Here is a 15,025-nt window from a genome sequence, read left to right on the forward strand (position 1 = left end):
TAATAACCCATTGTGATTCCTGTTTTGTCGGCCAATGATGCATATTCATCGTCTCTCTGTATGTGGTTTAAGGCTCTTCGAGTCTGTTTCTCATACTGCTACCATACGCAAAACTGGTTCTTTGCTTGTGCTCTTATGAACTTTCCAGACAAGGTTGGCTTGCTTCTTAGTAGACCCTTGCTAGGTGGATCCGTCTTATGTTTCGTTAGACTTACGTTGCCAATGCTTTACCTCCACCTAGTTCATTCTTTGTTCATTCTACGTGCTCATTTGGGACATCCTGAGCTGCTTCTTCTCAACTTTGCAGTGTGGCCACTTGGTCCATGTTTCACACATTAGTCAAGTTCTATCGTTTTGATACCTTTTGCGGTCACTGAATCAGGGTTTGGGCACAGCGTGTTGCAGGCCTCTCAGTGCCTTCCCACCCAGGAGGAAAGCTTTGGGACGACCCCACTGTAACTCCAGTGTCTCCTAGTGGCTAAACGAGAAAACAGAATTTTGGTACTTACCGATAAATCCCTTTCTCTGATTCCATAGGAGACACTGAATGCCCTCCCAGCACTGTTCCTTCCTGGATTGTTTCTGGTATGTTTGCAGCTGCATGTTGGTTCTCTGCAGTGTCTGTTATTATTCTTGTCCTCTGATTTTGGTTCTTGGACCTCTTCTTCTTCGTTGGTTCCTTCTCCCTTTCTCTGTATTCCTCAGTTGTCTCTGCTCTCGGTTTCCGGTCGGGCTTGGTTAATTTTAACTGAGGCTACCTGGAGTATAGAAGGGAGGAGCCCACTTCAATGAAGAATATTTCAAGTGCCTGGCTCCACTCATCACCCATCTTTACTCCACTGTAACTCCAGTTTCCTCTATGGAATCTGAGAAAGTGAGTTACCAAAATCCTGTTTTATAACCATGGTGAAGTTTCCTGACAACTTAAGGCAATTTTCTGTGCCATTGGTTTAAACACCCATAATCGGCCACTACGCTATCCTTGGTGGGTGGTAATGTCTACCATGAGGTATTCCCGGTACACAAGTGACACTGTTGATAGAGGAAATGTTTAATGTCCACACAACTTTGATAATGGAATGTTTCATTCCATTGGGCACCCACTATCATGCCGTCTAGCTGGTGTTTAAACAGACTCAGGAGATGTCAGATTACAACTGATGTAGGTCTGGGCATGTTCAAGATGACACAGTATAGCTATCCCATGACTTTTGGCACATCAGTGTGTGTGTGATAGATATTTATTTTATTAAGCTGTGCACCTGTTTATGGCAGAACAGATATGGACAGGGACTATTCCAAATGCATAAAAGTGAATTGTGCACTGTAGTTATTTGTTTGAATTGTAAGTGAAAAGATATAATTCTGAGATGTGTGAGCTAGATGTGGTGGTGCAGAAAATAACTGGGTAAAACTTGCAGTTAAGCTTGGAATGCACACTTGCCAATTGCCAGCCCGATGTGTCGTACCTGAAGTCACAACTGGGCGGGCATGTAATAGTTAGTCACTGGTGGCCTGTATAGGAAGTGTATGGGCAGTCGGCTGAACGCCCGTACATACAGCACGATGTGCTGCACAGCCGACGTGATATGTCTGTGAACAACGTCATCCATGGACGTATAGTCTGGTACACACTTGCTGACGCACATACGATATATCGACTGTTCAAATGAATGACCGATATGTCGGCCAGTGTGTACCCAGCATAAGATTAGTTGTTGCTTTAGTGGACATCTCCATCCTGTAGTTATATAATATATTTTTCTAGTATACAATGTTCTGAGGTTTTTTATTAGTAGTAGTATTATTATTATTATTATTATTAATAATAATCATATTGTGTTAATAGTTACCTGTACTTAAGAAAGGCAGAAGGATGGAAGATGACACTAAAAGAATAAACTAAACAGTTTATGCACTTAAAAAATGTATGGTATATACAGCTATGGTCATTAGCAATTTCTGCTATGCAGTTTGCAGCAGATACTGTGATTATAGTGTAATGAAAAGGTTTATAGATAAAATATCCATTGCTTGCTACAGGTTTACCAACTCTGCTTTCCATCTATTAACTGGTACTATGCTGGTTACCAAGGTTCTGTCAACACAAGCTGACTGTTGAAATTGTTTGACAAAGATAGGAGACCTAAGCTTAATGTAAGATCAGTGCATTGAGTGTATATCCTGATAGAGCAGGGGTTCCCAAACACGGTCCTCAAGGCACACTAACAGTCCAGGTTTTAAGGCTAGCCATAACTGGGCACAGGTGACTTAATTAGTACCTCAGTTATTTTGATTTAACCATCTGTGCTTAAGCCTGGATATCACTAAAACCAGGACTGTTAGTGTGCCTTGAGGACCGTGGTTGGGAATCACTGTGATAGAGTATACAGAATATGTATTGTACTGGATGTAATGGCACGCTAATCACAATAGTATAGCATAAAATAACAGCCTATCCAATGCAGCCTTCGCAATATGATATAACTTGTGGTATAGTGATTATGGACCAATTTATAAATGCAACAGCGCTACATTCATTGTAATCCTCAATATTCTACAAGACCAGATCTGCTAAATCTCTTTTCTAGGTATACATATTGTTTTATATGGGCATTGGAAGTACCATCCGTTTTTGCAAGCAGCACGTCATTTACATACATACATTATTATTTATTTGCGCCGAGGTCATTCTACATGTGTGAGGTATATACGAGGTCTACTAAATGTATAAAATAGTATTTAATTTTACAAGTCGGTACGTTTCATAATGTGTATATTTTATCTGGAATATTTTTCATGTTTTTAAAGTTGTGGTGTTTTTCCCATGATTATTTGATCACTTTCATGAATGTGGTTAACTTTGAACTGAACTTTGCAAAGCTTAGTCATTTATATTATAGAACACATATATTAATGTTAGAAAAGAAAATGTTTCACATTGTTGCTGAATGATTACATTACCGTGTTATTAGCAAAACTGTTTTTTATTTATTTTCTCCAATGAAGATTTTTAGCATCTTGTCCTTTTCTGGAAATCTAAATCAAGGTAAAAACAACCTGAGCAAGGAGCAAGTGTACGGCTATCTGAAAATACAGCACGACTCGTCAATGCACTGTACAAGTAGGCAAGTACGCTAATGTACATCTGTTAATTAAATTTAAATGCATCTTTTCAGAGACAAAAATAGGGCATTACCTGCCGACTGAATGAGGAAAGTGGAGCTATATATGTTTTTTAAAATTAAGAGGAAAAAAATAAGTATATATAAATATACAGTGTGTATATGTATATATATATATGTGTGTGTGTGTAATATATATATATATATATATATATATATATATATATATATAGTCCATAGAAAATCGCACACCTCGTTATATAATGGGTGCAAGGTAATTAATCATTCAAATATAATGCTTAAACTGTATCCAAGGAAACAGGCAGCACCAACCAGCACACCAGCTTTGTAGCAAGAAAGACAAACATTTATTTCAATGCAAAAAAGGCATATAGCTGCATTCCATCCATGTAGATGACATAATGATACTTATCATATCGTAGTAATTATAGGCATATTGATAGCTCCCAGCCTGACAGCTGTTTGCTCTTAATGCCAATAAAAATTATTTGCAAAATAAATAATAATAAACATTAAAATCTTAATTCACTTAATCTGGATACTATCACATTCCTTTTACCACAGAGGCATATAATGAACTAAACATATACGCCAAGTTAAGATGGGACAAAGGAAATGGAAATATCTAAGGTCTATTCATGTGAAACTAGTTTGTGTATGTGTATATACAATCTGCCTGTGTGTATAATCTATATAGCTATATATTTTTTTTCCTTCAATTTTAAACATGACCGCTAGGTGGCAGCATTACTCCCTGAATTTAAATTTGTTGTGTAGTTTAAAATGCAGTCAATAAGCACAATGCTATGTGGCGTAATTTTGGAAGCATATAAAAATTATTCTAGCTAATTGTGTTTGTAGTGAGTTCTACAATTACATCTATTGTTGAAAATAGTACCAATAATGTTTCACTTTAATCTGAGATAAAGGTTTATTGTTTTTGGAGAAGATCTAAAATTACATTACGTAATTTAAAATATTCACTTTAGATACAGTCAAAGCCCATATTTTGAATGATGTGTAGCCGGCCAATCTGACGGGTGATGGGACCCTACATCGGCAAGTGCATACACTCTTGCACAATACAGGGGTCATCAGAGCGATGTAGATGCCATGGTGCATTTGGCAGCAGGGCATCGTACACAATATCTGCGGATTGTACAGCATGGCCAACCAGAAGATATACACTTAACTATCTGCCTGATTTTGTCATTCCGATTTGCCCAGAAACTTCAAATTGGGCCAATATAGTTTCTGCATGTATCCAGGTTTATTGTGCGTTACTTTCATAGCTGACCCAGCATTTTACTGAGGATAATGTGATACTTGCAATAAAATTCAATAATATATAGTCTTAATCTTAATTATTGTTAGCAAAGGACATCTTTCTTAATCATGAATTAGCACATTTTTGTTTAGATAAAAAGTAGTTATTTCATGTACTAGTATTTTTGACCTGCCGTTTGCCCGGTCAGGACAATGCAAAATGCATTAAAAGTGATCTGCTTGGGTACCTGGCTTTATTTGTATTCTCCGCTTCCCCTGTCTTGCTCACTATCCCGCTACCTTATTCTGTTTCTGTACCACAGTGTTCTCCCCAGAAAATTTTCCAGCCTGGTGACCTGTAGCCTGGTGGGTGCCTTCGCAATTAAAAATGTTTTTTAAACGCTGACCTTATAATGATTTAAACTTTAACTAACATTTTATATGTTAATTCTCCTCTTCTTAGATGCCCAATCGTTTCATAATCAAAGTCTGTAGGATCTGGTCCCGCTAGTGAAATCAGCATTATGTTATTTAGTGCTTGCGCCGCAGAATTAATTTTTTATACAGCTCCCATGTACAGTGTCCCCACTTACAGGCTCCCAAATACTGTCCCCACAGATTTCTTTTTTTTTTTTTTTCAAGCTCCTACACAGACAGAGTAGATGCAGGTCTACTCTTTTTAATGTGTTCAGGCGACTGTTCCCGCCCAAACAGTGCATCCTTGCTTTTATACAGGGGGAGGGATCTTTGCCCTTCAGCCTGACATCACCCTGTACTGTGACGGGCCGTGCTGCAACACCTGGCACTCCTTCCTGCCCCAATGCGCCGCATCCCCATACAATCTACTGCCCGGCACTCTCTCTGCCCCAATGCGCCACGTCCCGTTAACCAGTACCCTCACTAACGTGTCCTTATTGCTGGCGGACACAGCTACCATACGGACTGGAAGCCTCCGATGTGATGTCTGCACACCTCGGCGTCACATCCAGCATCTGCGCACATGGCAACAAGAACACATTGAGGTTGACCGGGCAACAGGGGACACGGGGCATTGGGGCGGGGGGTAGCTATTTCTTGCCGGGTGGTGTGCCCATAAAAAACAGCCTGGGGAGAACACTGGACTATATTTACAGATGCAGCTTTTGTAAGACGCCGCCGCCGCTTCTCGATGGGTTGGAGCTGAGAATTTAAAGCGGCACCCACATTCAGTGTAAAGCATGATGGGCTTTACACTGAAAGTGAGTTCCGTTTTAACTTTTCAGCTCCAGCCCACCGAGTAGCAGTGTCTTACAAAAGCCAACACTTTTGTAAATATACAGATGTGTCCTTGCTCATCTAACCAGGTCCCATGCAGCTCTGCTAGCGTTGGGCATCTTTTTGTGCTGAAAATCGCAAATCACAATCAATGTGACCTGGAAGCACCAGACTGTGCTGAATAATTTGATATGTGACTCTTATATCTGTGTGCAACTGAGAATGTAAAATGGCACTTGGCGTGGAAAAAAGCTTCGACCGCTGTATTGTAGCATTTTGCATTCTGATTGTCGCAACACAGATATAGAAGTGTCACATATCAAATAAATCAGCACAATCTCCTCATGCTTTCTAGATGCATCGCATTGTGAATTAGACGCATTTTCAGCACAAAATGATGCAAAAAAGACGCCTGGCGCTAGCAGGCGCTCACGTGACCAGTTGCGGCACAAGGAGCAATTTGATGCGATTGCAGCAAAGATGAGTGAGGACACATCTGTAGCACGCTGTCTCTCCCCCTTTCCTCCCTGTTAACTGCGATCCCGGAGATCTCTAAGAGAAGTTGAATGAGTGCACTGTACAAGCTGGTCCAGCCTGGGTTAATGTGAATATTGTCACTTTGTTCCTCCTTGGTGGCAGTGGGAGCAGTCAGCGAGGGCATGTGAGTATAGTAAATTATACTTAATAATTTGTAAAAATATTAACTGTGGTGATATGCACATAATTTTAATAAATTGCAGATATAACAAGTAGAGTTTACGTAACCTACAATAAGAATTGCAGTATGTCCTATATCAAACTGTATGCATTAATTCACAATTGTAATTTTTGACCGTGCAGTGTTCCAAAGTGTTTTCTCTTCCAAATCATCAGTAGCACCCAACAAGACTCCAACCCACCTCCACACTTTCTCGCTCTTTCTCTCACTCACTCACACACACATACCACCTCAGTATGGAACAGTAAATATGTGAGAGCTTTATATATTGAAAGATTAAAGAACATATTTCTTTGGACTAATGCCTTGAGTGGCTATACTTTTTATGTCCACTTATCTTTAATCATCATTTAATATGTTACATAGAAAAATAAAAAATGTTAATAGATGGTATTGTAATGGAGTAAAATGACCATAATAGGAGCACAACATTTCTTCTGCAAGCACCTGTGGCATACTGTGGGCCTTATGGAAGTATTTTAGCCTAATTCTGGCCTTTTGCAGGAAGCTAACATTGACATAATTATGTTGCTAGAAGTGAGAAGTTTATTGGCTGCCATTATGGATCCATTCAAATTATTTATCTTAAAATGGAGATTTAAAATTAAGTTACATTTGTGGTAAGGTATAGGCCAACTTTCTATTTGGTAGCACCTAGACGAAAGGGCTCTTCTTCCAGACCAAAATCCTAACTGATATTTAGGATTGCAGAGGAGAGTTTAGATTCGGGATGGGGAACCTCGGGCCCGAGGGCCATATAAGGCCCGCGGAATTATTTGGTCTGGCCCTTGAAGCTTTTTTTCTGCTAGCCTCATTTGGCTAGCAGGGTGCCTACAATGGCACCCTGCAGCCATAATCTATGCAGCAGTGCCACCTGGAGCATCCTTCGGATGCTTCAGACGGTCACACTGCTGCCCTTACAGCTCCCCAGAGCATCCTCAGGATGCTCCGGGCATTGCTGTAATCACTGGCAATTGTGTCCCCGCCCTGTGTGACGTCACATGGAGGGGGCGTGGCCTGTACCGGGCCCCACAAATGTCATAAATATCAAAATGGCGGAAAAATGATTCCCCACCCCTGACTTTAGATGGACAACTGAAGATAAGTATAGTAGCTGCGTAAGACATTTTAATAGTAACAACTACTATTCATAGCCATGGTAACTTAGAATATCTAAAACTAACAACAAATATTCTCCAGGATATACTGTAGGATGTAATTATTTTTGCAAATGAAGGAACAGTTTAGCCAGAGCATATACAATAAAGGTATAGGTTGACCTACCTAGTATGTTTAGAGCCTCCATCTTGAACTAGTGTGTCCATGTATTGCAGTGCTGTGCATATTTGTGGGTGCTCTCCTATTTCACTTAGAGCTCTTTCAAATTATGTTGATGAGTTATTATTAATGGGAGGTATTCCTGTAACATCATTGTGTAACATTTATTTGACCTTCCAGAGAGACACCGAACTAGGAAACTTGTCAAGGTAGTCCTGAAACAGTGCCTATTGAAAAATGCCAGAAAATGTGTGTAATGCCAATCTCAAAGTATATAGCATATCTGTAATCAATAGCTTAATTTTCCTATTTGTTATATTTCACATACTGTGAAAAAAATCTCCCAAATGTATTTAATTTGTTCTAGGTCATCTTTCATGGTTGGTCTAAATGTGCCATATAGGCTGACAAAATAACCATATGTGCCCATTTTAACTACTTAGTAGAGTTATGGAAAGGTTCTTCTTAGTTTAAATGGGGTAATGATGGCTTTGCCTGATTTTTGTATCTACATCTGAATACCCAGGATATAACTTCCTTTTATTAGTAATATTAGTTCATGCAAAAATCAATTCTTTGAACATACAGATGTGTTCTCATAGCTAGTTTCAATAAGCCATGCAGCATGAGACACCTGGCATGAGTGAGCCGCCAGCTCCTGTGCGACACTGCTTGTGTCAAGTGTCTTTTTCACCTGAAAATCCAACTTAGTCACATTTGCACTGAGTAATTTTATATGTGACACTTGTATATCTGTGTGACTGATTCTGTAAATAATGCGTAACAGAGCTTGGTGTTGAAAAAAGTTGCGGCCACTGCATCCTTGCACTTCATATACAGATTCAGATGAAAAAAGGCGCTTGGCGCAAGCAGTCATTCATGATCTTGCGCCTCATGAGGGTCTGTTTGGCGTGACTTCAGCAATACTGTATGAGGACACATCTGTAGCAGGGAACCTATTGCTTAAAAGCTGCTAATTTCAATAACATATACTGTATCCTTCAGAAATCCACTGACAATACAGTAGTTTGTACACTTTAAAAAGTCTACTGAGCCACTTTTCATCATGGACTGTGTGTGTCACTGATTGATGGTTGTGTATTGTGTGAGATAGGACACTTTAACGTTCAAGATTAAACATAAAAGAAAAAAAATTATATTCTTCTAGAAAGCTACTAATCTTTGTTGTAATGGTGATACTGAGGGTGACAATGAATCAGCAGAGAGCTCTAATCTTTAAGGATCAATGACTGAAGTGTACCTGAGTAGCCAGACCGATTTCTCACCACTGTTTGCTGTAGGAGAATTTTATTGACTTGTAGTCTGTCCTTAGTTGCATGAAATGCGACATACATCTACCTTAAATAACCTGGTGACAATCTTAGAAACTCTATAGTAAACCTTTCCTATATGCTTATGACCTGTTTTAGAAGATCAAACTAATATTATTTAGATAATAAATATAATATACATATATTTATTATATAATCTTTCTTTTGTGAGTGTTTACCGAAGTGTTGCCACTTCCTAGAATCAAATACAAATTTTGTATCTAATTTACACGATAGCAAATCTATTTCTTAAAGCTGGGTATACACTTGACAGATATATCTGCAGATCGAGTGATCTACAGATGATGGTTGTTCATACACACTGAACCATCATCTTTTCTCCTAGCTGCGGGTCCCGCTGGCCGGGGGTCTCCCTCGGCCTCTATCGCCCGTACACCCTGCATGATGGACAGATATATCTGCCATCAGCTGTGCAGCACAGCCGACGCGATATGCCTGTGAACTACATCATTCAGACATATCGCTGGTACACACTGGCCGACGGGCACCCAATATATTGGCCGATCAATTGATCGGCCAATATATCTGCCAGTGTGTACCCAGCATTAAGATTATAGATTCTTAAAAAAAAAAAAAAAAAATATCAGCTTTGGCATAAACATTTTGGTTTCCCATTATACTGTTCCGATTTTTGTTGTGAGTAGAGCCTAATTGTTGTTTTAGCACAGTTGATGTCTTATCCGTATATGACATACATTTTTGAGTTCCATTACATTTGTTTTTATTCTCAATTTCTTTTTTTTATCTACAATTAAGCACTGACTGATATTTTATTTAGTTTTTATAATATGTTAAAATCAATAATTAGACTATGGCCCTGATTCAGAGCCGGACGCAAGTCGCTGCTCGTTCGCTCCGAGCGATGTTTGCCCAACTGCGCATGAGTACGGATCGTAATACGCATGCGCGAACCACTCAGTGCGGCCGAAATTCATGTGCTCGCAAAATAGCGAATGCCTGATAATTTGAGTGACAGAAAGAGGCGTATGTGGGTGGTAACAGGGGAAGGTGCTTGAAAACGGGGAGTGGAGATCCGAACGCAGGCGTGCCAAACGGTCAAAACGGGCGTTTTATGGGTGTGCATATTTAAAACAGCAGCGTCATTGACCACGTCACTGGGCTATTTTAGAGCCAGAACTGCTCGCAAAATTGTGGTAGCAAACACCAGCCCCAAGAATAGCGAGCAGTTCATACCCTGGTCGATGTACTCGATTAATCTAATAAAAAGCGGACATGACGTAGGATGCGAGCGGCCAGGGGGCGTATCTTTTCAACAAACGAACGCAAGTTTTGTTCTCTCGTTCAGACATAGAGGCGTGAACAGACCGCAAACAGCGAACGGTTCATTTGAATAGCCACCCCTTGTTTTAGAACGAACGACCGCAAATAGCGAATGGCTCTGAATGAGGGCCTATATCTGTGTTTGATGCAGCATAAAATGTTTCTACAGGTATTATCATAAGTATCATTACAACATTGCTAGTCACATGCAATATGGGGAAGTAAATAGGAAAGGAAATCTAGTTGGGTAGCTTGGGCAACATGGGAAAGGGAGAATCCCTAATGGCGGGTACACACGGTCAGATAAACTGCACGATTTTAACGATAACGATCATATGTTTATCGTTAAAATCGTAGTGTTTCTGGTCACTGCAAACGATGTTCGATGCGCGGGCACAAATGGTCGATGACGACCATCCACCGTCGCCCGTGCATGCAGGCCAACCTGGTCGATATCGACCAGGTTAGACTGTTTACTATAGGGTCGTTAATCGCGGGTTGTTATAGTCAGTGGGTCAATGTACTTGTTGGGTGCTCGATAACGATCATCCAGCACATGCAGGACGATCAGATAACTATAGTTATCTGATGGTCTGACCGTGTGTACTCTCCATAACTTTTAGAGTTGGTATAAGCTCTCTCCAGTTATTTAGTGAAAATAGCAATAGCTTGTTGTCATTTGGTTGTATAGATTGCACGGCTCTGACTAACCAAGAGGTTAATAAGTTTTTTCCTCCACTATTTGCATTTATACTTTAAATCTGTGTAGATAGAGATATAGATACAGATATAGATATATATATATATATCTCTATTAGAATGTTCTATTTTAGAGGAAGTCAAGCAAGCATATTTTTAAATCTGCTTTTGCTTATTAAATCTTTTACTCGCTGCTTGTTATGTGTAAATGTTCTATTACATTAAAACAAGCCTGGCATGATATATAAACCTTTTCCCTTGGTGCGCGTGCTGCAAGGCCCGGATTCCAACTCTCGGCATCTGATACTCAGCATGTACAGGTTGAGTCTCCCATATCCAAAATGTTTGGGACCAGGGGTATTTTGGATATCGGAATATTACTCTATTTTGGAATATTTGCATATAATAATGAAATATCTTGGGAATGGGACCCAAATTTAAACACCAGAATGCATTTGTGTTTTATATACACCTTATACACACAGCCTGCAGGTAATTTTATACAATATTTCCAATAATTTTGTGCCTTAAACAAAGTTTGTATACATTGAACTATCAAAAAGCAAAGGTTTCACTATCTGTCATGCTAAAAAAAAAAATCTGTATTTCGGTATATTTCGTATTTCGAAATATTTGGATATGGGAGACTCAACCTGTATTTATTTTATTTTAAGTCTGTTCATTAAAGGCATTGGAAAGCCAGAAAAAGTGGTGCTCTGAGTTGTAAATAAATTGTTTAACGTGTTTTGAAGGAACAGCATAAAAAGTTGATTCCATTTACTTTGCGATGTATGTATTGATTAAAATAGAAGAAAACAGAACTCGGGGAGTCTTTTTTTTAAAAATACTAGTAACATAATCCATATGGTACCTCTGCCAAATTCGCTAAATACCCTTTGTTAGAGTAGGTGGACACTATTTCTTTCAACGAAGCTGCAATGTCGCATGTACTGTAACTGCCCTAAGGAGATGTGTAATCTGTTTTCTCAGGTGAGGAGGGATTTCTGGCATCAGCACGCAGCAGTAAATATAATTTGGTCTTTTGGAAATCTGATCTGAAGTGTGGTTGGAACATAATACCATCTATAAATTAGTCTACAATTGTTTTCTTTGATACTAACATTGATGGATGATATAGAGATACCTTTCCGAATATCTACCCAATCCAGAAGGTTTTTTCTTTAAAATGAATTGCCGTTTTAAATATAGCGGCTATATAACCAGAATTCTTTTTAATAAGTGTTGCCTGATTTGAAGATACTGATGGAAGTGTCCTGTGATGAAACTAATGCTCTGACAATTGGAAAAAGGCAGAAAGGTACACAGTTTTAGATCTTCAATTAACTCCTTGCCTGGCATGGTAGCATCTGATGCGACAATTTCAGATTGCCTACTGGCTGTTGCTGGATGGTAATCTTCCATCAGCTGCAGGGCTCAGTCCCCCTCCCGCCTCGACCACAGTAGGGTTATCCTAACAGACCATCTTCCTGCAGCCTAAGCTCTGGGCAGCCATGGCTCCTCACCCTCCTGTCCTGCAACCTGGGCTCACAGCAGCCTTGCCTTCCCTTCTCCCCTCTCCTCCCAGGCAGCACCGATGGTTGATCCTCTGGAATGCCCACCCCTTACTGCTGGCTTTTCCTCTCACACTAAAAAACAATGTCGACATCCTAAAATATATTTTTTTAACTGTATAAAACTATATTTTCAAAAATCTTCACAATATTGATGATTTTTGTTTTATCAAATCATATAAATAGTGATTTTTAACCTGATTCATTATCATATTTATTAAGAAATCTGCATATGTGTTAATAAAATTATATGGAATAAAGTTTAAGTAGCTATTTACCTTGATAAAAAAAATCAATGAATTTGAGGACATTTTTGGAAAATGTATTTGCCAGTTGAGTGGATAGGAAGTTCACACTTGCATTTGGCCATAATGCTGCCACTTGTGAGTAGAAATCCAGCAGGAAGACTGTGTTATCGCACAAAAAAAATGGACTCTTGCACCCCCCCTCCAATAGGCCGCCATTGAAATTTATTTCTTCTCTCTCTGTGTGTGTGTCTCTCTGTGTCTCTCTCCATGTAGTGGAGCCGACATCGTGACTGGGACCCGGTCAAAGTGACCTTGGTAAAATCCTTTGACAGTGGTTCAAAGTCCAGTCCAAATCAAGGTTAGGGCTGCAGAGATCACAGCAGTGGTACGCATAACATTTTCACTTGTGTTGGCAAAGGAAGTAGTTGGTCTATGTAAGATACAGATACAGATGGATGAAATTGAATGAGGATATAGGGTCTGATTTACTACCGATCGCAAATGCAATAGCGATTATGCACGCAGTTCAATTGCGATAGTATGCTAATCCATTGTGATCGCTATGCCGCCGCAGCACTACACAAGGACACCCACTTTACCTTACATACATCCTTAATGTTTAGCAAGACTGCGAAAACACCAGTACAATCGAGTACCATCACAGCCTCACGCACACTTGCACAAGGTCTGACCTTACTCAGAAATTGCTAACTTCATCGCACGCTAGGAGACCTCCAAGCTGCGTAAGGCTTCGCAGTGGCTAAGTTACAGTATGCATGCCCCTGCAACAGCGTTCAAACGCACTGGCACGCCTGCGTTTCGCCGACCACCCCCCGTCACCACCCACAAATGGCACTTCCTGTCAATCACTCTGTGATGAGTCTGCGTGATTTCTGCAGTCGCAGTCCTGAACGCAGTGGCTGGTTCGCGCACTGAGATGCATGTGCAGTACGCAGCAATCGGCCGATTCAAGCTGAATCAGGCCCTTCGTCCACAACACTAGGCAGCATGGCCACATGTAGATGAGAGTGGCAGAGGTCCTAGAAAATCACAATTGTTAGGTGCCGTTGGCAGTGAAAAAAATTTTGCCACGCCTAGGCCCCAGTCAGCATTTTGGTGGACAATAAGTATTAGTACCTTTCTCTATTCAGCTCTTTCCCAACTGCATACAATTGCTTTCCTCATTCTGTATGACAAATGTACACATGCATTTTGTGTGTCCCACACATCAAACTTCTGTTCACACACTTTATTTTGCTGTACAGAGGCACCTGTGTGGGACTATTCATTGGATGTGTCCACCCAGGTGATTTTATAGTTCTTGTCAGGCCCGGGTATGGTTTGTTCTCCATTTTCGGCTCTGTAGCCGGGGGCGGCTAGGGTGAATTGGAGGCAACAGATGAGGAGGTAATATGAGTCTTCTTCATAGGCTACTCACAGATGTTGGCAAGACCTACTCCAGGGCGTGGAGTCTAATCCACCCGATGGTATTCACCAGTGACCCCCTCCAAGCGAGATATGGGTTTCGCTGCACCAGGTGAACAGGTTGCGGCCTCCGGAGTAGGTATCTGAGAGTAGCAAGAAGACTAAGGATAAGACCACAAATGTACTGGAGGGACAACTAGAAGGAGAAGCAAGATGGGGCAGTTGCCAATAGTGATGGGGACAACTCTGGCACTCCGGATAATGTTTGCCACGGATAGCTGCACTGGCACACCAGACTCTGTAGGGTGAAATAGTTCTAATGGTTGATCCGGTGGCTGAATAGTGGAGATGAGACCCTGAGTATCCAGACGCAAAATAGCGATGAGTAACAGCTTGGAGTGAATCAGACTCTGTATAGTGATGAATGACTGCTTCGAGTGAACCAGACACTGCATAGCAATGGATCACAGCGGGAAGACTGCGTAGGGGTGAGTAGCGGCCGATCCCAGGCTGCATCCTGACAGTACCCCCACCCCCCATTTCTGGGTGGACTCCGGACATCGGGATGGCTTGTTAGGAAATTTCCGGTGGAAGGAGCGGATGAGCTGAGGCGCACAGACATCCAAGGCTTTAACCCAAGAGCGTTCTTCGGAACTGTAACCCTTCCAATCAATCAAGTATTGGAGCTGTCCCAACCGAAGACGAGAATTCAGAATTTGTTTAACTTCAAATTTAACTCCCTGTTGGCTGTGAACCTGTGGAGTTTTCGGTGGGAATTCTTGAAACT

At 40.6% G+C, this 15,025-nt stretch overlaps 1 protein-coding gene across 2 annotated transcripts in view; it reads left to right on the forward strand.

Moving 5' to 3' along the window:
• Positions 1–15,025, forward strand: part of ASZ1 (ankyrin repeat, SAM and basic leucine zipper domain containing 1) — a 210,218-nt gene that overhangs the window by 148,265 nt on the left and 46,928 nt on the right. For both annotated transcript variants that reach the window (XM_088456208.1, XM_088456216.1), the window contains exon 7: positions 3,010–3,128. In XM_088456208.1, the coding sequence (XP_088312334.1) occupies positions 3,010–3,128 (119 nt within the window). The remainder of the gene's footprint in view (positions 1–3,009; positions 3,129–15,025) is intronic.

Source organism: Taudactylus pleione, unplaced genomic scaffold, assembly GCF_031769625.1.
Source record: "Taudactylus pleione unplaced genomic scaffold, aTauple2 ptg000041l, whole genome shotgun sequence".
Lineage (NCBI taxonomy): Eukaryota > Metazoa > Chordata > Amphibia > Anura > Myobatrachidae > Taudactylus > Taudactylus pleione.